Source organism: Tachypleus tridentatus, chromosome 12, assembly GCF_004210375.1.
Source record: "Tachypleus tridentatus isolate NWPU-2018 chromosome 12, ASM421037v1, whole genome shotgun sequence".
In the NCBI taxonomy this organism is placed as follows: Eukaryota; Metazoa; Arthropoda; class Merostomata; order Xiphosura; family Limulidae; genus Tachypleus; species Tachypleus tridentatus.
This window is the reverse complement of record NC_134836.1, coordinates 37,620,658-37,647,804: the sequence shown is the minus strand read 5'-3', so window position 1 is coordinate 37,647,804 and position 27,147 is coordinate 37,620,658. Positions and strand designations below refer to the sequence as shown.

The 27,147-nt window shown below is 32.8% G+C and overlaps 1 protein-coding gene across 1 annotated transcript in view; it reads right to left on the bottom strand.

Moving 5' to 3' along the window:
* The window catches only part of LOC143235866 (uncharacterized), a 110,250-nt gene that overhangs the window by 18,800 nt on the left and 64,303 nt on the right, over window positions 1-27,147 (bottom strand). Inside the window, exon 2 of the mRNA XM_076474113.1 lies at window positions 7,388-7,590. Within this exon, the coding sequence (XP_076330228.1) occupies window positions 7,388-7,590 (203 nt within the window). The remainder of the gene's footprint in view (window positions 1-7,387; window positions 7,591-27,147) is intronic.

Below are 27,147 nucleotides of genomic sequence, written 5' to 3'. Positions count from 1 at the left end.
CCGAGAACAAAGCTAAAGTGAACCTTCAATGTTTAGGTGAATGTGATAACGACATACTTTCATTGGCTATACTTTAGCACGTGAACTCTGAATTTAGATATATAAACGTCGAGATATTGAAATTTAGTTTCTGATGGAATGATAACGAAACTCTTCTTTCCACGTTAATACTTTGATGGTAGTTAGTAGACACTTTTCGATTTTCGTCAACATCGGTTTTTCTTGAAGCGTTGCACAATCAAGAAATTGATTTTTCTTTCATGTTTTGTTTTTACACCTCCCTAAATTCCAACATCCATCTATGTCAGATTACAAGTCTGTGTTTTATCCCGAGTGCTCTCCATGAGTGTGAAAGTTTAGGTATATGCCTTTCATTCTGACAGCTCGTAATGTAATACAACAAAAACCAAAAGACAAATCTCGTGAACAGTGCTTAAGTTTTCGTTAGTTTCTAAGCTACAGGTGCGGGATTATGCTATAGTAATTAAAAGCCTTAATATGTATTTTAAACGAGTTTTGTGTTGATGCAATTTAATTTTGTTATGGTGGTTATTCCTTGAAGATACAAAAGTATGACCAGGTGGTTAAGGCACTCGACTCGTAATCTGAGTGTCGCGAGTTCGAGTTCGAATCCCTCTCACACCAAACGTGTGCTCTTCCTTTCACCCGTGGTGGCGTTATAATGTGACGGTCAATCCAACTATCTGTTGGTAAAATAGTAGCTCAAAATTTGGCGGTGCGTTATGAAGATAGGTTGTCATCATCACGAAAACTATCTGCGTTAGCTTTCTCCGAAATTCAGAAACAAAAAAATAAGATAAGAAATGCCCTTTTTTCCGATGTCAAAATGTGATAGTGATACTAATTGTTATTAAAAGTGCGCTTTGCATTGTTAAAAAATGTTAAACACTAGAAAATTTATTTAATTTGAAATATCCATTGATTAAACAATATAAAGATTAATATCCAGATAATAACGTTCATTGACATCACAGCTTCCTAGTCGAATAGACGTTAGGGTTATGAATAATTTATTTTATATTATCTGAATTATTACACCAAAGTAAGATATTTGTATACCATTTTCTGAAATATCTTCCTTTGACAGTATTCCATTGATAAAATTCTATAACAATAAATTTTTGTTTGTTTAATTTCGCGCAAAGTTACACGAGTACTATCCGTCCCTAATTTAAAAGTGTAAGACTAGAGGGGAGGCAGCTAGTCATCACCACCCACCGCCAACTCTTTGGCTACTCTTTTACTAATGAATAGTGGGATTGACCTTCACATTATAACACCCCCACGGCTGAAAGTGCTAGCATCTTTGGTGCGACCGGGATTCAAACTCACGACCCTCGGACTACGAGTCGAACACCTTAACACACTTGGCCATACCGGGCCACAACAGTAAATATGGTATTTCTACAGATAAGCATTACTTTATGTTTTAACATTACTAAGCACTTATGCTGGAGCAATTTTTGTAGTGGATATTGCTGAAAACCACTGAATAAGATCGAAACATATTTAAATGATGGACACTAAGGAAGCGCAATACCTCATACGTGAAACCGATGGATGAGAGGGGTGCTATACACCCTTACCACCCCTAGTTCCCACACCTTTGTTTCTTAAAGCATATTATGGCCATAAGTTAAATAATTGGTTTTCTTTTTGTTTTTAAAACAGAAGAATAGAAATCGAGTAACATTCACTTAACTGTTAATGTCAACAAACACCATAGAAAGCATTCCAGCAGAAAATTAATGTCGCTTAAATATAGAGTTTCACATCGAAAGACAAAAGAGACAATGTTATCTATACTTATCCCTGTATGTTACACATTAACCGAATTTCTTGTAACTCTTTCATTATTAAATATATCAATAGGAGCACAACATGTTCTTATCTGATTTGATCATTTCACACGTTTGTTTGCTCATAGTCACTGTTTTGTATAATCTGATCGTAGATCTTTAGAATTCGTAACATTTGCTGAATTTTGTAACCTACTAGAGCAATAACATATTTACAATATCAAATTTGAGATCACAGCTGAAATCCTGTGTTATCTTCGGTCTTTTCTCTAGTGGTTTATTCGTTCAAATATTCCTCTCAAGTCCAGTGACATTCTAAAAAATCTCATGTTTCCGGTAGTTTAACAAAATAATTTTTCCACGTACAGGACAACTTGAAGTTATGCATATTTTCCACAACATAGTTCATATCGCTTGTGTTTTATTTCTAAAAGTAATATCTTTTCTTAGAGAAAAGAAAAAAATATTTTTATAATATATAGCAAGTAAAAAATAGAAAATAGAAAAGGAAGAATTTCCATCAAAATACCACAGTCAACTTAATTGCTACTTCTTTATATTAAGATTACGAATGACTTCGTTATTTGTATGCAGTTAAGAAAAGAAATACCAACTCCAACTCGTGTATTTAACTTTATAGTAAAACAATACTAACAGTGTGTTATTTTACCTAAGAAAGTATTTTTCAATGAACGGATTTATAATCTCAATAGTAATAATGTTATCAAAGTGTGTATGTGTAAACTATAAGAAAAATAACGACTTTACTCAAGGAAAAACCTTCGAAAACACTATCGTACATGTCAATGTAGTGTTAGCTTTTTCTGAGACAATTTGTTCCGTGATATTCAGCTCCCCAGTGGCACAGCGGAATGTTTGTCTGTAGGTTCACACAGTTAGAAAGAGGGTTTGTGTATGCATGGTGAGCAGAGTACAAAAAAACTTTGTGCTTAATTTCAAACAAACAAATCCCGCGTATCGTATGATTCCATACAGAAACTGCTAATGCAAAATAAGAATTTTACGCATTTTTTCTATCAAATCATTATAAATATCTTATAGAATTCCAATTTCTAGTTCTATTTTTTCACTAATATTATATTATATTCTTGACGAATTAAAAGTCTATATTATCAATCAATCAGAAAAATAAAATAAAATATGCAACATTATATATTTTCATTTTGACCCTCTACTTGTGAACATAGGAAACCTTTCTAAACACAAACATATTGTGATCTACAGTAATTTTTATCAACACTTTATACTTTTAGTTCTGGTCAGATACGTTTTCAATTCATGAGGTCTTAAACTAATTTCACTTGTAATTTTTATGTTTGTTTGTTTGTTTTCCAATTTCGCGCAAAGCTACTCGAGAGCAATCTGCATTAGCCGTCCCTAATTTAGCAGTGTAAGACTACGAGGAAGGCAGCTAGTCATCATCATCCACCGCCAACTCTTGGGCTACTCTTTTACCAACGAATAGCGGGATTAACCGTCACATTATAATGCCCCCACGGCTGAAAGGGCAAGCATGTTTAGTGCGACGGGGATTCGAACCCCCGACCCTCATATTACGAGGTGAGAGCCTTAACCACCTGGCCATGCCGGGACTAATTTGTATGTACACAATCAACAAGTTTACTGCGTTGTCAATTCATTGCAATAGATCATATTTCCAAGCATAAGTAACCAGGTATGTGTGTAGACGTTAAAATCCTAACTCGCTGTTAACTAATGAGAAAATCGGTCCAACCAAAACTAAGTTAAAAATACATTGAATGCTACTACAAAGTAATTCGCTACCTAATAAATTAGAAACTGATTGTGAACAAAATATACTTTAGGTTAAACTGAGCAGCATTGTGACGCTAGAGACTTTCCTCACTATGTGCTCGAGATAAATCAACATTAATTTAAAAATAAAAGCACTTGTGTGGCCAATAGGTAATGACTTTTATGCTGTAGTACATGTTATTGTGTACTGTGTATCATCATGATATTGGTGATTCAGAACTAATGAGTCTGTAAACATGTGACAACAAATGAATATCAGAAAATGTATATTTAATAGCGTGTTTCATTTGACATTAAATCTGCATATACAGATTAGTGGTATATATAAATATGTTTTGTGTACTTTACGAATTGGTGTATTCCTACTTTTGATTATAGTAATTAAAACAATTATTTTGAATTAAAATCATAGTTCATAGCACAATACATAAAAAATAATAATGTTTCCGTGCAGAAGGATTTTATTTTTAATATGAGTGTAGTGTGGTTGATCTTTGGTTCTGTTAGCTAGTAGTACGCTTCTTACAATAACTGTTTAACTACACTCGTGCATACATACAAAGCTTAAGACACTACGAAATGTTAAAGTGTTTTGGGTGTTTTAGTGCTAAAACAGAGATTTGTATGTTTCTTAGTGGGCATTAATGAATAAAAACTACTTTTACAAAACATAATAAAAATTCATCATGATTTTTATTAATCTTTCGAGAGCTCATGATCCAAAGACTTACAGAAAAATTGCTTCCACAAGTTGTGTTCACAACAAAACCTTTAAATGTTTATGAGGGTATGTCTTCTAAAAATTCGAATGAAACCTTTTCCTAAAAAAGTGTAAAATAAGGAGCAAACTCAGCATACTTTTCCAGACTATTGAGTATGCTCAGTGTGAAGTAGTCGGGGTTTATGTAGAGTGTTCTTTGGTTCAAATACACAGACATTGGTGTTTGACCTATGTAACCATGGTGACATCAAGTTGTTTTTGTTTTTTTAACCATGAATTTTATCACATAGATACAAGGGCTATTTGCGCATAAATGTATTTAGTTTTCAATGATAGACAAAAGAAAAATAGGTATTAAACATTAAGTACAGACAAATCTTGGGCTATGATTTATGGATAGAAAAGTGGGATATGACTACCAATTTTGTAGCGCATTCACAGACCCAAATTACAGAGCACGATTATGCTGTAACGATTTGCAAGTTCTAAATTCTTGGATTCACAGTTAGACAGTCCAGGCACTTTAGCCACAGGACCACTCTCCATTAAACATTTAAGTGGACTGTCAAGACATTCGAAAAGAAAGAAAATATTTCGTTTCGGTTTATTAACAACAGGTTTAGCATAAACAATACTGTTTAGGTTGTGTTTTTAAAGTTGTCTTCTTCAAATAAGAACAATCTACTATAAATAGCTCGTATTTTATTACAGCCCAACAATGTATAAAAACATACAATAAAGAAGTTAGCACATGTTCGCTCTTTCAGCCGTGGGGCGTTATAATGTGACGGTCAATCCCATTATTTGTTGGTAAAAGAATAGCCCAAGAGTTGGCGGTGGACGGTGATGACTAGCCGCTTTCCCACTGCTAAATTAGAGACGGCTCGCGCAGATAGCCTTCGAGTAGCTTTGTGCAAAATTCAAAATAAACCATACCATTTCAAAAGTCAATGTTGAGCTTTTACCTGCGTGCGCAGCTTTGAAAACGGAAGACAGACGAATGCTCGAACAGACGCCACTGTTCACAATATATATAAGACAAGACGAACGTGTTTGAGCAACATAATGAGTTGCATTTTTTTTATATATATAAAAGAGGTGTACTTGAACTATGAGGCGAGTTCATTTCCATTTTTTTAATTAACTCGATATCGTCAACTTTAACCCCACCCAGGAGATAACAATGTTGTTACCATAAAATCATATTCTAATGTTTGGAGACTGAACAATAAACATGTGTAAAACTAGTTTGTAAACAATAAATACAAATACTTAAAATATAGTTTTCCAAATATATAACGAAACAGAATAACTGATTCTTTGTTCATGTAAAGTAGCTTTGTTATTTTATTTAAATGTAATATTTATGATGTATTATTAATTTACTGCATCCTCAAATTTTACATAAATTAGTTGATATTACATCATAATATCATCGATGGTCATTATCATGGCTTGTAACCTATTTGTTCATCTAGTCTAATTATTAATTATTCGCTACGTTTTTAATAATTGGATAGTATAAACTACTAACTATGTAATCATTTATTATCAATTTTACCAGAATATTTAAGATATAATAAACATTATTCCGTCACTCACAACCACCCTGGTCAAACAAATACAGCTCGATAGTTAGCAAGTTGGACTGTGGATCCTTGGTTAGCACTCCGTTGCAGTAATGAGTTACAACAATAATAATAAATCGGGCCCTGTACTTTATAGCTGCGAGTGCGTTATAAAAGTAAGGGTCAGATCACATTATTTCATTAGGATAGCCGAAGAACTAAATGTAGGTGGTTGTTATTAGCTTTTTTTCCTATACTTCATCATTTCAAAATTAAGAACATATATCGTATGCAGCAAAAGAGTATCTCTGGGAGAAGTTTAATCAACAACAACTTTACCAGTCCAATAGGAAAGTTTTCAGTGAAGAAGACAGCACACGAGTAGCTGTGGGTGAATTCAACAAATAACAATAAACAAACTGTATAATAGCATTCCAACTCTTACTTTATCTGTTGCATTCTACTGTCGATTAAACCTTTCACTCACTAGAACTAAGCAGAATGGTTTAATGGGTAGTTAATAAAAAATATGTTTTTAAATATTTTAAAGATTTGAATGTCTTCATATTAATCGTAGTTTTTTGACAAATTAAGTATATTACCGTCCTTTATTTCCTTTATGACATAATACGCCTTTCGTACAATAAATAAAAAGGAAGACGTGGGGGATATTTCTTCCAAATACAGTTATTCAAAAACTAAAAATAAATTTAGGATTTTGACGCATATTTTTTTATTGTAATTCATCCTAAAGTCTTACATTCTGAACGTTTTTTTGTTGCCTATAGGTAGGTTACCTTACCGTTCTTATTGTTGTTGTTTGTGTGTATTTGTTGTTTGTTTGTTTTCACGGGAATATATGAACGCCATGCCACGTACATTGCTAAATTAAACATCAAAGAGATGAAACTGATAAAAAAAACTACTGCGTCAAGTAAAATCCAGATTTTTCCATAACGCCAAATAAATACCACATAATGATTCTTGAAGAGACTTGAAAACAATTATCCATCACAGCTTATAAAATGATAAAAGAAGAAATGAGACTTTGGGCTTGTTTTTCAGGAGAAGTCACCAGATCCTATCACAATGTATATATTATAAGCTATCAGACTGCCTTACTCATCGTCTCATTATTCTTGACAGGCGGGCTAAATTACAATTATAGCCTTTTTAACAAATGAAACTCTGTGTCTATAAATGTTCTATCAGAGTTGAGACATTCCAATACAGAAATAAAGATAAATGCCATAAATATATCTTTCTATGGATTTATATAGACATAATACTTATGATAAATTTTGCAGTGCTCTACATTATTGAAAAAAACAGACCTATGATATTTTCAATCATTTTTTAATCACATTGAAATAAACAGTTCATCACGAGGCTTAGCAGAATATTCTGCGTTGTCGTACTGATTTGCAAATTTTAACCATAAAATAAATCTTTACTGAGAAAAATGTAAAAAAATAACTTACATCGATATAAACCCCTGGCTGTTCATAACTCTGGGCTTGAGGATGCTCTTTAGGAAGATATCGGTAAATCTCCACACTATTCTTATACCACTTCACGGAATAGAGGTCTTCAGACTCTTGGTCAAACGTACAGTTTAACCACACCGGGTCGCCTTTCTGCACAACACTATTCACTTCTATGTCCACAAGTCGAAGACTTGAACCTGGAATACATATATAGTAGGCTACTGTCTTAGGCAATATGTATTTGATTTTTTAAAATTTAATTATTTGTACTTCAATAGTGTTTTATTCAACTTTTTATATCAAATTAATTTTCATTCAAAGGTTCAATGTATATTTTACAACTTTTCACACACATATATGTATATATTTATTAACAATGAATCAATAGGGATTATTTTAGATTGAAGAACCATAAAGAGTGAATCTTATTGAAATCAGTACTGGTATAAACGCGAACATAATGCAGAAAAAATGGAAGTATGTTGTTTCAGTTGCTATCTCTTGCATACACAACCTTATTATGATATTAGCTTATGGTACCAGAAGGTTCTATTTAAAAACATATGAGCACTATTAGGTGTGTGCTTTACTTAGCAAAGCCACATCGGACCATCTGCTGTGCTAACGTTATAAATCAGTAGACTTAACTTTGTTCCAGCGAGAGACATGAACACTAATAAATCAGTTGTGAAATTATGATAATGAGATGATGTGTATTTCACAAAATGAAACTGAGTTAAATTGTAATTTGAATTGAGAAGTTAATTAAATGTCAGTATGCATCACGTTTGTCACAATTGCCAACAAGTTTGATATGTACAGTTTTTTATTAATTCAAATATATTTTCATACACAAACAATAATATAATGTATAATAACAGTTATTAGAAGTCGTTATTTCAAATAATGATTTATATGCAAAAGTTTACAAACTTACAAACAATATTGAGCATTTTATCTGGCCTGGAACTAAATATTTTGTTGGCAGTTTGTGATGAGCGAATTAATTTCGAGTTGACATAGGTGCAATTTACTTAACGGTAGCTAGTTAGCCTTCACTCACCACGCATTAGTTTTTCACCATTGAGTTAGTAACGGAGGCTTATCGCCAAAGGTTTCGATTTTATAGCAAGCAAAATAGTCAAACTTTTATGGAATTTGTCCACGAAAAAGAAGTTTGTTTTGATTGCTCATGTAATTCCAAGCATATTGGCAACAATTTCGACAAATTAATATAATTGTGTTTAACTGAGGAATTTAAACGCTGTATGAGTAGCAAACTCAAAATTTACTTGGATTGAAAGAAAGTTAAAACAATACAGGAAGAAGCTGCTCTTTCCGATGACTACACTTTAACACATAAAACCACTTTTCACACAGAAAAGATCCGGAGAGCTTAGAAAAAACCTGTTCATGTTCAATTCACTAAAGTTGAAGATTATTCTAAAAATTCAGCTCTTCTAGTTTGAAATATTCAGACAGTCAGGATAAAATTACATCAAACTTTCAAAGCCTTTTTACCATGTCTGTAAAAACCTGATTATATTTGATTGTTGCAGTTGGAAAAAGTAAAAATGTAAAGAAGGCAACGCCAAATGCAATCATGTCTACATATGGACGTAGTTTTACCAGATTACATAATATTGTTGATTTAGCCAATGATAAAAAGGCTGATGGTGTTAGGCGGAATTTAGACCTTTTTTAACTGTTGGTTCTCTGTCTTTAACAAATGATGTTGCTAATCCCATAGTCCTACTTATTCTACGTCAAACTGAAGCGACTCAGTTATTGTTGTTAGATTCGAGTTCTGTCATTGGTGAGTCTGTTAATCCTCAGGGTATTGAGGGCGGCTTTACTATTATTTCTATTCGTAACATTCGAAACCAGTTATGCTTGGAGTAAGACCTACTCTGCCAGTTAATGGTGTATCATTATTGTTGGGAAAGAATCTGGCTGGGGAGAAAGTTGTTGCCGAAACCAGGATGGTTAACAAGCTGATCAATGTTTCATCTAAAGTTAATGTTGCTATTGAGAAGAATCCAAACGTGTTTCCCTTGTATGCTGGACTCGACCTCAGGCTAAGAAAGTAAGTCAAAAGAAATGACTGACACGTGTTCAGAGGACGACATTATATATTTTACACAGACATTTTTTGTATATGTCATTGATATTGTGAATGATTGCCTTACTGACAAGTTTTTGATGAGTAACAATGATGAATGTGAGGAATTTGAGTCAGCTGGGAAAGTTCCATTTGCCAGAAAAAAATCGATTGATAAGCAAAAAAAGATCTTTTCGCTATTTAAATATGCAACCCAAAAGATGAACTGGAAAAAGTTCCAACTGGTTGCCTTTTTCAAAAAATGGTGTTCTCATAAGAAAATGGAGACCATCAAATGTGCCAGTCTCAGATAATTGGGCTGTAGTTTATCAAATCGTTGTTTCAGAAACATATCATACTGAAATATTGAAAGTTGTCTATAAACTTCCAATGGGAGATCATTTAAGTGTCAGTAAGACATGTGACAAAATTATGATACATTTCCTTTGACCAAAATTAGAAAAGATGTTTCTCAGTTTCCAAAATTTGTCATACATGTGACTTGGTTGAAAAACTAGCCAGAAAATTGCTATTGCTCCTTTGAAACTCATCGCCGCCTTCAGACTTGTTATTATTGATTGTGTTGGGCCTTTACCAAAAACTCGATCCGGAAACCAGTATTTGTTGACTCTCGTGTGCGCATTTGCTCGATTCCCTGAAGCGCTTCCATTAAGAAGCATTTCGACAAAAAATTTCTAAGGCTTTGATTAGTTTCTTTACTTTTGTTGGCTTGCCCAAAGAAATTCAGTCTGATCAGGGATCGAATTTTATGTCTGATTTGTTCCAACAGCATGGTGCTTAACAGATTAAATCTAATGCATGTCATCCTGAATCATAAGATACTTTTGAGAGATTCCATTCCATTCTACCTTAAAAAATATGATGAGAACTTACTATCTCGATGATGAGAAGAATTTGGATGAAGGAATTAATTTATAATTATTTATTGTTCGTGAGTCAGTTCAATAGCCGTTAGGACTTAGCCCATTCTATTTGATGTTTGGCCGTTAAGTAGGTGGTCCTTTGAAGTTGCTGAAGGAACAATGGCTGGAAGATAACGTTTTCTCAAGTCTCGGGTTAAACTGTTAGGTGATTGTAAATTGACTCAAGAAAATTTGAAATCATCCAAGCTAGAATAAGAAACGTTTATGGTTGCAAGGCTGAAGAGCATAAGCTACATCCTAATAACACGGTCTTAGTATTGTTACCCACTATGGGACATCCACTCAAGGCTAGGTCCTACGACGTTGTTCAAAAAATCAGTGAGACAGACTATGTCGTAAAACTACCTGATCACTGAAAGGCTAACAAACTGTTTCATGTTAATATGTTGAAGCCCTTTCACATCCGTGATGCATCTGAAAATATTTAATGCGTTGAGCCTTCTACTGATACTGGTAACAGTCTCTTTGACTCAATCACCCATAAATTTGAAAATATTGGTAATATATGCAACTCGAAACTGAGTTATTCTGACATTCTGATCTTTGATAAAACTCGCTCACTTGTTTCCTGAAAAGAAAAATATTTTTTTGATTTATTATTTGAATATGAATGCATGTTTTCAGACGTTCCTAATCAAACCAGTATTGCTGTTCATGATGTATGTATAAGTGATGCTTCTCCTGTGAAACAACACCCCTATCATGTGAATCCAATCAAGGCTGATAAAATGCGAAAAGAAATATCTTATATGCTGGAAAATAACAGTATATAACTCAGTAAAAGTGAATGGTCTTTACCTTGTGTACTGGTTCCAAAATTTGATGGTTCAGTTAGATTCTTTACAGACTTTCGCAAAGTAAATGCTTTGAAAAAACAGATTCCTATTCCATTCCAAAAATAGAGGATTGTATCTAATAAATTACAAAAGCTAGATATATATCACAAAATGTGACCTACTGAAGGAATATTGGGCTGTTTTTCTAACTGATAGAGCAAAAGAAAGCTTTGCTTTATTTACTCCTGATGGATTATACCAGTGCAATGTAATGTTGCTTGGGATGAAAAATTAGCAGGCACCTTTCCAGCCAATGATGAATCAATGTCTCAACAATGTTGAACTTTATGTTGATAATATCGTAATTTATAGTAACACCTGGAAAGAACACTGAAAGGTATTATGTGGTGTTTTCAAAAGACTTAAGAAAATCAATCTCATTGTAACTTTGGCAAAAAGTGATTTTTAAGCCGAAGTTGTTTACATGGGTCATATGGTAGGGTAAGGTCAAGCCAAAGTTGATTAAATTGTGAATTATTCAAGTTCTACAAACAAGAAAAATTTGATGAGAATTTTGGGTATAGATGGTTATCAAAGGACGTTTTGTAAAACTTTTGTTGATATCACTATACCATTAACAAACCTACTGAATAAAAATCAAAAGTTCAAGTGGTCTGAAGCATGTCAATCTGCATTTGAAAGAGACAAATCTTTATTATGCAATTACCTTATATTGATGGCACTGGCTTTAATAAACCTTTCACATTAGCTGTTGACGCTAGCCATGTGATGATGGTGCTATTTCATTACAATCAGACGACAGAGGTATTGAACACCTTGCTTGTTATTGTCACCACGGAAAGAGAAACATTAGATTTATTGTTAGCTTTAGAGCATTTCAATGTGTATGTTTCTGCATCTCAACAACTTATTGTCCCTTACATTGATCACAACCCATTCACGTTTTTGACCCAAAAACGTTTTTCAGGACACAAAGCAGAAGGCTCTTAAATTGGAGTTTAAACCTACGAGAGTATGATTTGAAGATAACCCATTTCAAAGGGTTTCATAACATCTGTGCTGATGCATTTTCACGTGCTATGTAAATTTATGGTCATTAGGTCATTTGTGTTGATTGGGTTATGATTTGAAATTGCATAGTTCTTTGACAATATATTGCATTAATGTATTGTTTTCAATGTATACACGTAATATCTTAGCTAAAATTTGTCTAATGCTATTTTTTTTATTCTCTAAGGATGGAGATGTAACAGACTTAATATTATTTTAATATCAATGTTTGTTTCAGTTTAATATTTATTAAAAAGTATATATAACTTATATTGTTAAATATGTATTGCGCAAGTCCCGTTTATTCTCTAAATCTCTAGAGATTCTCGAGAACAAAAATCAACAATATATGTTTTACGGAAGCATTAGTATATCTTCGAATATTGTTTCCAACCGAACTTTCGAGAACCTCACCTTAAAACTTTACAAAACGACGCGCGAAGAGACAATATATTTTGGGAAATCTACAGAAAGTTGATCAGGAACGTTTATAAATTTCGAACATTACAAACGTCAGTAAATTAACTGCAAATGCTAATATTCCTACGAGGACATTAGATATTTTTGTCGGGAAAAAATCACTCAGAAAGTTTAGTGTTGGCTAGCATTCTCGTCGAGTAAAGTGTATTTGTGTATCAACATACAAGTACCTACTGCCCTGTGAACCGTCGAAAAAGTATTTAGTTACAGAGCGGATAGAGAAATTAATATTGTTTGTAAGTTTGTAATTTTTTTTATATAAATTAGAATTAATTCGCACTTTGTGAACCGACGATAAAATATTCACTTTCAGATTCAATATTGTTTAAAAGTTTGTAAAACTTTTGTAAATAGTCATTATTTGTAGTAAGTCTTTATAATAACCTTTACTATAAATTGTATTGTTGTTTGTATATTAAAATGCATTTGTGTTAAGAAAAAAAAATTGTGTGCATGAATATTATTGGCAAATATCATAAATTTGAAACATACTGACTGACATTCAATCAACTATGAAATTAAAATTTCAGGCTCTTTGAAATCGTAATACATAACGTACGTAACACAATAAATCGGAGAGTCGTCCGAAATAATTATACTTAACAGCGATATCTTATTAAACAAGTAATAGCTATACCTCTATAGCTAGTTTTCAGTGCGCTCATGTATCTTAGATATGCTCATAGATATCTCAGGTATCTATAACACTGCATTATATTTATTGGTTGTTTCAAGGACCTTGTAATCCATCTGCATCCGTAACGTAAAGGGATATAAAACATTATTCCTAAACATGTATTGCTAGAAACAGCTTCGTACTTACCAAACTACTTAGACAAATAACTATTTTCCGGACTACTTAAGGAGCTTACCTAGACCTAGAAGAAATTCTGGAATCAATAAAAGTAATGTTCTTTAAAAAGTAATTTTTAATGGTAATTTTGCATCGACAAGCACACCTCGTTAAACCAGAAGCAAACATAAATAAAATACAGTTGGGTAGCTTGAAGATCAGGTGTGCTAAATTCACTTTCATTCATTTGGTCTGTCTAGTTCTCGTTGTCACAGTTTTAAATACACCAGACGGAACGCATCACGTATCTTAACGTGTCTTTACTTTATCACATTACCATGTAAAACTAAACAAATAAAACAAAAGATGTAAGTGCACGATGCTGAGTTTGAAAACTTTTAGTCTATAGTGTCTAACAACACATTAGAAATAATTGGAAATAAAACACATGATACATAGTATTAAACACATTCATATTTGACAGTATTTAATATAAGATAATCTAATGTTTACAACCATTCATATCTGTCAGTATTTAATATAAAATACTTTAACCTTTATGGCCTTAAACTTTACTTCGCATAAACTATAACAGAGGCAGGTATTAAATGAGGAAAACCTGAATCATTGCCAATGCTTAAGAAATTGGTTTGTTTTTCATGTCATCTTCAATACATATTGAATTTCAATCAGAATTTCATCTACTGTTAAGATCTTTTATTGCGAGTTTATTACAGACAAACTTAGATATTGGAATAGAATTTTTCGAACAGAATATGATTCTGTTAGCGTTTAATTTTTTCCCCAATAATAATATTCAGACCTCGAATTACTTTCAAACATATATAAGCACGAACAAAATCTAATAAATCACTTTTTTATTAAGAAAAATGTTACACATCAATAAAAAAGAATTATCTTTTCATCTGTAAATCTGAGATTAATATTGCAGTAAATGTTATATAAAATAAACCATCTACTGTCAATTCCTTATAATGATATTCATCAACCATCGAGAAAAGTGAAGAGACCATCAAGTAAAGTCCTGGGGATTAAGTACTATAAATCATGTGCATTTAAACATCTGCAGATGATCACCTGGGTTTAGTAAGATAAATTATCCTTTGCAATACACCAATTGGATTCCATTTAATAAATTCTTTGCAGGCGAAAAACGAATAAAAATAAATCAGTTGTACCGCAATAGAATGTTAACCATGTGCATAAAGTTAAGAGTTAATTTGATTAATGATTAATTAATAAGAAGTGGAACTACATGTTTTTATTTTTCCCTCCTATTTCAGTGATCTTCCCGGTAGTACAGAGGTGAGTCTACGGATTTATAACGCTAAAATCAGGGATTCGATTCCCCTCGGTGGGCTTAGCAGATAGCCTGGTGTGGCTTTGCTATAAGAAAAACACACCCACACCTATTTCAGTGTCCTCGTAAGTTAGGCCTAGTAACGTCTACCTCGACTTATTTATTCGTTAGAGTTATTCCTCTGAAAAAAAAAAAATTCGAATTGAACTTATGATCTTTTCTCATAAACCTTTTTTCATAGTGTTCCACTTTTTTAAAAAAATTGTTATAATTAGAAAGTTAATTATGATAATAAAGACATACATCAATCAAACAGTTTCTTTAAATATCAAAATACCGTTAGAGTACAGTTGGTTATAATCTATGATGTAAATATGCAGTAATGATATTAGAAAGTTTTTCTAAAGAGTTCATTTGGTGATAGGTATATTTGTTGTTTATAAAAGTATGAACACTTTACTTTTGAGAACATTTTGAGTTCTGCATATGTTACAAATTAGCAAACCACTAAATAATAAATCATAATGGGGACTATTTGTGTTGCACCAAACATGGATATCGAAATCCAGTTTCTAACATCATTGGTCTGCAGTCTTACCATTGTGTCACTAGAAACACTGTAATATATATATATATATAACATCTAAGTGCAACCAAACATCAAATTGACTTTAACTTCTTTCAAATCTTCAATGAATCTAGTATTAAGAACGTTTTATGAAGCAAAAAACTATCATTGTTAAAGCAACTTGAGTGTACTTTATTCGAAGTTATTAATAGCAACAGATATTGTTTTTAACTATTTGCGATATTTTGTCTGACAATGCTTCATTCTAAACTGTCAGTAAAGTTTATGTAAGGTAAAAATTATTTGATATTATGGACATTGAAGTTGGTCGAACAATTTTGTTATCTGTTTAATGTTATGTATTATAATTTACCTCGAACTGGTCTCCGATTTGTCATGTTACACACGTTATGTATTACGATTTCAAATAGCCGTAAAGTTTAGTTTGGATTTAGAGGTTAATTAAATGCCGATATTTTTTAAATGTATGATATTTACAAACAAGATTGATACACACAATTTCTTTCTTAACACAAATATATTGTAATATACAAATAACAATACAGTTTATAATAACGGTTAATAACGATTTATATACAAAGGTTTTACAAACTGGCAACAAACACCGAGTCTTCTGTTTGGCCTAGAACTGAATGTTTTATTGACGATTCACGATGAACGAATTTTCTTTGCTAAAATTGTTACACTTTAATTAATGGATAGCCTCACGTTGTTTTTCAAGCTGGCTTTTCTCTGGTAAAGGTATATATTGTCCTCATAGAAATACTAACGTTTGAAGTTTATTCACTGAAGTTAAACGATTAGTATAATATAAACGTTCCTGGTGAAATAAATGCAGTTTCCGAAGTCTATAGTATAGTAACTATAGCAAGTCAACATTGTATAAAGCTGTCTCTCCGCGTTGCGTTAGTTACCTTTTATAAGCTTTAAGGTGAGGATTTCGAACCTTCAGTTGGCGATAATACTGGAAGAAACTAGTAATTTTAATTTAAACGTTAACTAAATGTTGATGTGTATCAGATTTATGATATTTGCCACCAACATCGACACACACAAATTTCTTTCTAAACACAAATATATTTTAATATCTAAACAACGATGCAATTCATGATAAAGGTTATTACAAACAATTATTTATGCACGACAATTTTACAAACAAACCTATCTGCTCTAAAACTGAATTTTTTATGAATGGTTTACAGAGAGCAAAGTAATTCTGCGTGAGCAGGTATACTTTACTTGGCGGGAATGCTAGCTAGCTTTTTAATCTTCTGTAGTGTCGCGTAAGTTTCTCATAGATGAAGTTATACAATCAATGTCTTTGCATAAATACTAAAGTCCGAAGTTATTTCTCAAGTTGAACGGTTCATAATATTTGAAATCTATAAACATTTCTTGTCAAATATCTTTAGTTTTTTACAATTAATAAATGTTTATTACAGTTGTAGCACCCGAGGTTTATAGTAAACTGACTATAACGAACCAACAATATTATAGTGTCTCCCCGCGTGTTGATTTATATACTTTAAGGTGATGTTCTAAAAGTTCCCATGGCAACAATACTGGCAACAACTAGTATTATATGTACACACCTAGTATATTGTTGATTCTTACGCTTGAGAATCTTCTACAAATTTAGAGAACAGGCAGAACTTTATAAATATACATTTAACAATATAAGTTACGTGCATTTCTAAATATATAAATAACATGTGATACATGTTTGTATATTTGACCTTGAGGAGGAGATCTGTTTGAGGTTTTCAAAATGTATCTGCATAAGCAGATGTGGTGTTAAACGTATAAATAAACTCCAACAACCTTTTCACCCTCAATATAATTATTTATGGCGTATAATGTTTTGTAGTTTGTTTCCGGTAATGCTTTTGCCCTCCGCTAGTACAGCGGTATGTCTTCGGATTTACAACGCTAAAATCAGGGTTCGATTCCCCTCGGTGGGCTCAGCAGATAGCCCGATGTGGCTTTGCCACAAGAAAACACAAACACATACCCTATAGCGCTTTCAAAGAAAACTTTACTTAAACAAATAATAACCTCATCACAAATGATTTAAGCTTTCGTTATAGATCATGATTTGGTAAAACCTCTACACGCTGCTGCGTATAAATCTCCACATCTTCTGTTCATTACAATGGCATTGAAGAATTCACTGTGTAGATTAGGTTGTTCGGATTCGATTGGAATATACGGCTCTTGCAACATCTACCAATATCTCACATCTCTGTAAAGATATTTGTCGTAAAGCTGAAGGGGCAGATCGTTGCTACATTCAAACAAAACCATCGTATTGACTCAAGTGTGTGAGAATCTTTTCGACTTCTTTTTGAGTGCATTATTAACATTATGTAAATTCTCCCATATTTTTCATTTCATTGCAAATTGTAGAATTACCTTGTTCAATAAGTATTCAAATTTAGCTGTAAACTATAACTTTCCGACTCTTTTTCAGCGTTAAAAAGTAAAATGTTTGTATTTTCTCACTACAAAATAGAAGGTTGAAAATGTGTCGTAACGTACTAATCCAATAGAAGAAGAAAATGTAGGAAGGCGCAATATTGACTTATACGTGGATCTTGTTACAAGTGCATTGTTTGCACATTTTATCTAGGTACTCTTAATGATATTCAAATGTTTGCAAATTATAGTCGTCATGAAATGAAATAACAACCATCCTCTGGCTTTCAATAGAGTGAATTAATCGAGTAAGCTTTCAGTCAATAGTACTCTTACTAAATGATCAACGTCAGTGTAAAACATATTACCTTTATTTTACAAAATAAATTTATTATCGCCTCATAATTTAAACCATTAAAAGTAGTATTGCTGTGTTGGAATGGTTAATTAGCTTGGTTTGTTGTGAACTTCGCGTAAAGTTATACGAGAGCTATTTAAGCTAGCCGTCCCTAATTTAGCAGGTCAAGACTAGAGGGAAGGTAGGCAGTCATCATCACCCACTGCCTACTCTTTTACCAACGATTGACCGTCACATTATAACGCACGCATGGCTGAAAGGGTGAGTACGCGTGATGCGATGGGGATTTGAACCCACGACCCTAACATTACGAGTCGGGCGCCGTAACCATCTGGTTATGCCGAGCCGATGGTTAATTAACTTAAATTATTTATAAAAGAGCCAACTCTGTACTACTTACGATATATATATATATTAAAATAGCTCTAAAACAGTAATCAAGGTTATTAGTTATCTACTTGATAAATTTTTAAACACAGCAATACTTATTTCGAAATTTTAATTTACTAAACAACAATGTAAAACCATGCTTTATTTTCGTATATATAACAGTTAATATTACTTTAAATAAACATGTTTGTAAGTAAACAGCGGCTATTCTGATGGGTGCTAATTTTTTCTTCAAGCATAGTCAACTTACATCTGTTCTTCTATGAAAACTCTTTTTTGAAACAGGTATCAATTTCTACTTTATATCTTTGTTGTGCTGATTTAATTTCTATCAACAACTTGAAGTTTAACACAAACCTAATATACCCAAAGGAACTTATGATAAAAAGAAGCAATTGTTGTACTACGCCTGTAAATTACCTTAACATTAATTTTGAAGAAGGCATAGTACAGTTCACTATTTTAGGTAAAAGAAAGGAGTTGTGTTTTCCCACCCTTGTTTCATCAACCTTGACACTATTGTTTCGTTTGTACTGCTGAAAGGAATTACTAATCTTATTTTAAAATATTTCTAATAATTTGTAACAACAGTAATTATTTTATGAATAATGTTACATTATTCATGAAACACTTAAAAATTAATGGATATAAGGACTGGCATATAAAAATGCTTTTACTCTTTTATAATAAATATAAAATTATATTAAAAAATAAATTGTCAATTACGGAAACTACCGTGTGGAGAACATAGAGGTCGCTAGTTACTGAAGATCAGATTTGGTTTACAAGCAACTAATTTTAAAATATTTGGGTATTTTGTTGAATATGCTTCGACGGAAATGTCAATTTTAGGTAGCTGGTCTTATCTTACTTAACCCACTTAGTTCATAATTGAAAAAGTTTGTGGCTTAAAACCTATTAGAATAATATACCTAGTTCTGTTTAACATTGATTTATAATCATTAAATAAAACGTGGAAAGTTGGATCTTTTGAAGAAATATAGGATGGTCTATTTTTATTGTGATAATTAACACACAAGCCTTTTTGTACATTTCATGTAAAAGAGAAAGTTTTGTCTTTTACACTGTAGAAACTGGGGAGAGGGTGAGTATTTCGACTTTAAGGTTGTATTTAAATATTAAAAATAATTACCTTCCCACAGTTGGCTGCAGGGAAGAAGGGCAGTATAAATGTAAACATTGTGAGTTAAAAGCACCCAGCTTCTAAACCCTAACTGATTTTCCTTAGTTACTGGCTAGTTTGGCATGGGTTCCATTATGGATTTTAATTATGACAGCAAGGCCTGATAATAGAACTACTAACTGTAATTTTTGTCTTCTCTCTCTAAAAATTTAAATATACATATGTATATAAATATATCTGCTGAATCTCGTACATTTTTCAGATAAGATAAATAGCTCCATAGTGCTAACGATATGTTCATCATATTTGCGAAAATAAGGCATCTTTTGCTCAACACCAAACAAAACATAGTTCTAATTCATTCCGTTCCAATGTCACTTTATGAAACATGTGGTGGTCATGAGACTTGCTGACTTATGCGTTCATAAACGTTGTAACATAACATATTCAACACGTCACGCTAAAGGTGGTGGGAAGGTATGAACCCAGGCCGTAATTGATGTAACAACATTTGCCCAATCTCTATTAAAATGTGGTGAAATACTGCATTCTCTGTTCATGTTTCTCTGCCCAAATCCTGTATCCTCTTTTCTTCTTCACAGAGGTATATCAGTGAACTTACAACACAAGGAATCGGAATTCAATAGCCTCGGTTAGCGAAATATGTAAAATTCAGTGAATCAAGTTTTGAAAAATTATAATTAAAATTCGAAACACAAGCTTGAAAATTAGCATGTACACATACCATTGAAATTGGGATTTTTTTTTTAATTTATCGTGATGTTAAACAAATCTAATATATAATGTAAAATAAAAACTATCGTACTATTACTTTCCATATTTATTCCTCAAATTATCGTCTCCCGTTGTGACAGCGGTTAGTCTTCGGATTTACAACGCTAAAATCAGGGGTTCGTTTCCTTTCGGTTGACACAGCAGATAGCCTGATTTGGCTTTGCTTTGAGAAAACAAACACGCACACATACACACACCTCAAATTATCGACTTCTTTAATACCGTTCATTGCCGCCTGGGCCCACTTTGAGCCATTTCATGTGTATTTCGTTTTTTATATCCAATGTTAAAAATAAGACAAACTTGAAAGGAAATAGGTTATTTTGTGTGCATTCTGTATTGGAAAACCAGAAATAAATTGAATAATTAATTGCAATATTGTTGGCTTTTTTGTCAATATCTTTTATGTCATATTGTACTAGGAAGCTAACGAGTAAACTAACTGAACCACTAGGATATTTGTGTATAAATAATCTATAAAACAGTGCTTAAAAGGGAGATAGGATCCCGTATTGACCGTCATTGATAAAAATAAAACTGAACAAAATTCGGTCTATCTGGCTTCCAAAGAAACGCTAGTATTTTCTATCTCTGCTTTAATAATAACCCGCTTTTACTGATAATAAATGCCGACCAACAAAAAGTGTCTTAACATACCATGTCCATCTAATACTCCTAAATGGAACAACCAAGGTACTTTTTTTTTGCATACACCTATATACATTTAGGGCGTGCAAATAGAGGATATTCGTGCAGCTTGCACGTGATTTATTACGTTTAAAAGTAGCTTATGAAACCAGTTAATGTTCTGAATCCTTCGGCTGTTCTTAATATATACATTTAATAACTTTCGCGCTGAATCTATACGTTTAATAGACATAATTATGTGTATATTTATAATTAAAAGCATTCAGCAAGACAGATCTAAATCTTTGTTCGCGAAGCACACAAAGCTAGAAATGTCAATACATACACCAGTTTACATATATAACAGTAACTAGTCCAAATAACGTACATTTACAGAAATTTAGCAAAGTAGTTAATGTTCAATCTACAAGTTTAGCATAATTTTAATAAGGGCTGTAAACGTGCAGTGGAAAATTTTTCTTCGAATACAAACATAGTAGAGTTGGGTAATAATAATCGATTTCGTATTTTGGAAATTATTGGAAAACAATGAAATTATCATGTAATTAATTTACAGCTATGAGCTGTACGACACGACACGAAAATAACCTGGGACTAAACGTAACATGCTATGTAAAGTTAAATTTAAAAACCTAAAGTTTAGTGACTCAGATTACTAAAAAATTCTCAGTACTCGAAGTAAGTAACTTTGTTTGACTGGTATTTGTTACATCGTTCAATAATAATATTAACAACTAAAAATATAACGAGAATTCGGCCACGAAGACCTTCTTCGCATTTAAATCAAAACGACGTGTTCGTTGTATTTCTCAAACGTTTAAAATATTCTAATAGAATTTATTAGCATTCTTGATATGAATCATATATAACTGTTTTTTATACGCTTCTGTTCGCGAAATAAAGAAACAGAATAAATTAGCGAAGCCAAGCTATTAATTTATAGAATTTATTAGCATTCTTGATATGAATCATACATAAGTTTTTTTAACGCTTCTGTTCGCGAAATAAAGAAACAAAATAAATTAGTGAAGCCAAGCTATTAATTTATAGAATTTATTAGCATTCTTGATATGAATCATACATAAGATTTTTACACGCTTCTGTTCGCGAAAAAAAAAAATAGCGAAGCCAAGCTATTAATTTATAGAATTTATTAGCATTCTTGATATGAATCATACATAAGATTTTTACACGCTTCTGTTCGCGAAAAAAAAAAAATTAGCGAAGCCAAGCTATTAATTTATAGAATTTATTAGCATTTTTGATATGAATCATGCATAACTGTTTTTTACACGCTTCTGTTCGCGAAATAAAGAAACAAAATCAGTTAGCGAAGCCAAGCTATTAATTTACAACGTAGAAATAAAACATTTGCTTACTGTTGGTTGTAGAAGTAGCTACGTTCTGTAAGATATTTTAAACTCAGTATACAAAATATGTCGCAGTACTTACTAGAGTTGCAGAATTCTGTAAAGTCAAGAACCTTTTTAACTAATATAAAAGCAATATTAAGTAGGTTTTTAGACTGTCCTAATGATTCAATGACCAAGAAAACTGGAAAGATTATAATTTTACTACAACTTACAAGTTGATGCTTTTGAGCTTTCCGACATTCTGTATATCACATGAATACTTTTCAGAGCATGACACTTGAGATTCAAGTGTCTTAACGTAGGTGCAAAACTCACGTTAATGTCACGAATTTACAAGAATAATCTATTACGTAACAGCTTAATTTCCTTTAAATATTTTTCGTGCAACTAAATAAGCGTGACATTGGGTGGTTTCTGGTTTCGTGTCCATTTCATTCGACGTTATTGCGGAAGGAAGATTTCGTATAAGGAACCTATTTTTTATTATTATTTAACTTTGTGCAAGTTAAAAATTACATTTTTTTTTCAAGTCGGTAGGGTTGACCATTTCGATATAAAACTATTCAGTTCATTGGCAAAATGGCTATATAAATGCCATATTTTCTGTTGTTTCAGTTCCAAACTTTTCAATACTGATGAGATATCCGTTTTGCATCATACTGAATAATGTTATGTTTTTTACCGTGATTCGTCACTAAGATGAATGAAATTGTTCAATTCCGATGTAACATAGAAATGATTAAGATATATTGTAATAATGGCATATATATACATGTACGTCATTAGGAATTCTGAAACTGATAGTGATACACCTACAAGCAGTTTGGTACACGAATAGTGCAGAAAGTATGTTTGAAAATAAAACGCAGGTAATAGAGCCTAGATATCTTATGGTCATTTCCCATTCAATACTGCCAAGCAAACTATTATTACGCTACCTCAACACTCAACATGTTACAAAATACTCACAATGAAAGCCAACAAAATATAATTATTTCCATGTATACATTTCTGAAATCACTGCTTTAAGAATTTCTTCTTTTTTTTCTGGGACCTAGCAGAGAATGCAACGGAAAATAATAGCGTATTTAACTCTTTGATATTTAAGATGTATAGAAATTTAAATAAATTTTTAACTGTAAATACGTTATCTTTAATGCGATGTGTTTTCAAACATACTATTTTTTCTCCACAACTTTCATAAACTTTTCACTTTGTTTTTTATACCGTACATATGCTAAAGGCGTCTTTTATTCTAATTTTTCGAGTTCCCAAAAGTTAACTCTTCGCGTCCACTTATTGCAAGAAAACACGTTTCAGATTTTGGGCCCATGGGTGCCCTATGTACGTGAAAATAAATTCCCACTATTCTCTAATCAGTAAAAGTTAAGCCGTATAGTTCGTGGTGGGTGCTATTTACTAACCGTCTTCTCTCTACTTTACGTTTTCAAAACTAGTGGTTGTTATGTACTATCTCTTGTGTAGCCTTTTTTCAAGAAACGACTATTCGTAGGCCCGGCATGGCCAAGCGTGTAAAGGCGTGCGCCCTTTCAGCCGTGGGGACGTTATAATGTGACGGTCAATCCCACTATTCGTTGGTAAAAGAGTAGCCCAAGAGTTGGCGGTGGGTGGTGATGACTAGCTGCCTTCCCTCTAGTCTTACACTGCGAAATTAGGGACGGCTAGCACAGATAGCCCTCGAGTAGCTTTGTGCGAAATTCCAATAACAAACAAACAAACAGACTATTCGTATCATATATATGTATATATTAATTTTATATGTAAGTATAGTTTGGTGTATTTGCAGTATGAGCTGTAATTTGCATCGGATAAAAAAAATAACTAACTTTTTCATTTTTAGTAGTATTTTCGTTACTCTTGTACAAGCTTGGGTATTCATTTTAATATACATACCTTAAAACAAACTTAAGGTATGTAGAAAATCTGTAATTGTGATATGTTTTATATTTTTAAGCATCTGTCTCACTTAAATTCTAAATGATTTAGGATTAAAGTTGACAGAACATACTTATCAAGTTCTACACCAAATAATATTTAAATATTACGTGTAGGAAGTATTAGCCTTTCTTCTCGGTTCATAAAATTGTACATCCAGATAACGTGCTTTACACTGCAATAACTGTTCTTTTTGGGAAAAAAACTTGTTCGTAGAGAAGTGAAAGTTATGAATGTGTAACATATAAAAAAATCTGTATTGAGAAAAAATTATCCCCATATATTTAGTTAGCTTGCTACAATAGCAAATGTTGATAACCTCAAACAAAGCAAAATCTGTTTGCTTTAGATTATAATGTCAATTTGAATCCCTGCTTTCTTAGAATGTCCGTCTTTAACTTTGTCGTGGAACATTTTCATTGAACAAAACTGGTTTTATTTGTTGTTGTCAGTGAAAAAACAAACTTATTCAAAATTTTGTCTTTCGTCTACTATTGAATTTGCAAACAAGTTACAACGTTTTCATCACTTTCAAACATTTCTTACGCCTGCAGACCAACATCACAAGTCAGGGAGTGTTGACAATTTCGTTCACAAGAAGAAAATGCATCGCAAAAACAAGAAGTAGAGGGAATCTAGACTAATCACATAAATTGTGGTTCACTTAGTGCAGCCCCCCAGTGGCTCAGCGGTGTGTCTGCAGACTTACAACGCTAAAAACCGGATTTCTATACTCGTGGTGGGCAGAGCACAGATAGCCCATTGTGTAGCTTTGTGCTTAATTCAAAACAACACTTAGTGCAGAGAAAAATATTATTATTCATTATTTTTATATTTGCATTACCAGTGCAAAATACAGTGCTGGTGGAACAATATTCAGATCATGCCTGTTTACTAGAGTAAATGACCAGAAACTCTGAGTATTTACCTACGTTTTTCTTTTTCTTTTTTTGCCAAATCACTTTGCAATAAAATTTGATTCGACGACTGATATTGCGCTACAGTTACAACAGAAAGTGTTCGTACCCCTGCGTCGTGAGTAGTTTTTTCCTCATAACTTAGAAAGTATAATGATTAGGATAATGAAAGTAGAGTATATTATAAATATTATATCAACACACATTTAAATAAATTTTTATGTAAATTAAACAACAAATAAAGTGTTTATAAACAAATAACCAGACATAGGAGGGGAAGAAAGTGTTCGTGGGTCTACTTTAACGGTCATTTGTGTAGTCTTTCAGGTGAATTACTTGACGCAATCCCTTCTCATAGCCCTCTATGATCGTTTGACAGTACTCGACTGGTTTTTCTTCCATTCTTCTTTACAGAAGACCTTCAACTCTTGCAAGTTTCTCGGATGACGCTGATGAACCTTGATCTTCAACTCATGCCAAACCTTTTCAATTGGGTTGAGATCGGGTGACTGCGATGATCACTCCAGAACGCTTATATGGTCCCTCTGCAACCAGGATTGCACATATTTCGATGTGTGCTTAAGGTCATTGTCGTGCTGGAAGATCCAATGACGCCCAAGCCGCAAGTTCCGAGTGATATAAATGCCTAATATATCAACGTACTCTTCTTTTTTCATGATTCCGTTGACGCGGTGAAGCTTGCCTACACCAGAAGGGCTGAAGGAACCCCATAGCATTATCAAGCCACTTCCGTGTTTAAATGTAGAAACGGTGTTTTTTGAAATATTTCGTTCCCCCTTCTTACGGAAAATATTGCGAACATCATTGTGGCCGAAAAGCTCGATTTTAGTCCCGTCTGACCAAAGAATACTCTTTCAATAGGTAAAGGGTTTATCTACATGCTTTCTTGCTTACATCAATCGTGCTTCTAAATGAACAGGCCTTAAATATGGAGTTCTACGAGAACGGTATGATTTGAACCCAAAAGAGCGTAACATGTTCGTAACTGTAGAGGTGCTTACTTCAACCCCAGTTTCCCTCACCAGTTTTTGTATGTTATTACGTGTTAAACGAGGGTTCCTACTAACTTCTCTGAGAACCTTCCTCTTCGTTCTCTCTGGAATTTTGGTGGGGCGTCAGGAACGAGGGAGGCTAGCAGTTGATCCTGTAAGCTTAAATTTGGCAATTATGCTTTGAACAGTAGATCTCGGCACATTAAATTGTGTAGCAATACCGGAAAGACACACACGAGACTTGTATTCTACAATAATTTGTTTTTTAAATCACTGGACAATTGTTTCCTGTTCGCCATGATGACCAATCAGATAATGACAGAGACGGTGCTAAATTGCCGGAAGTAAATTTTTTGCTGGCTAAATTCCAATAATTATGAACCCAGTGTCTAGTTCTGGAATGGCATAATGTAGCTTATTTGCCAAACTAAAGAAATTTTTACGGGAATATCAGTTTTTTCACACGTTCTGAAATGTACGAACACTTTCTGCTCCTCCTGCTTTTGGTTATTTGTTTATATACAGTTTATTTGTCGTTTAATTGGCATAAAAATTTATGTAGATGTGTGTTAGTGTAATTTTTATAATATAACATATGTCTATTAGCCTAATCGTGACACTTTTTAAGTTATGAGCAAAAAACTACTTGGGACGCAGGGGTACGAACACT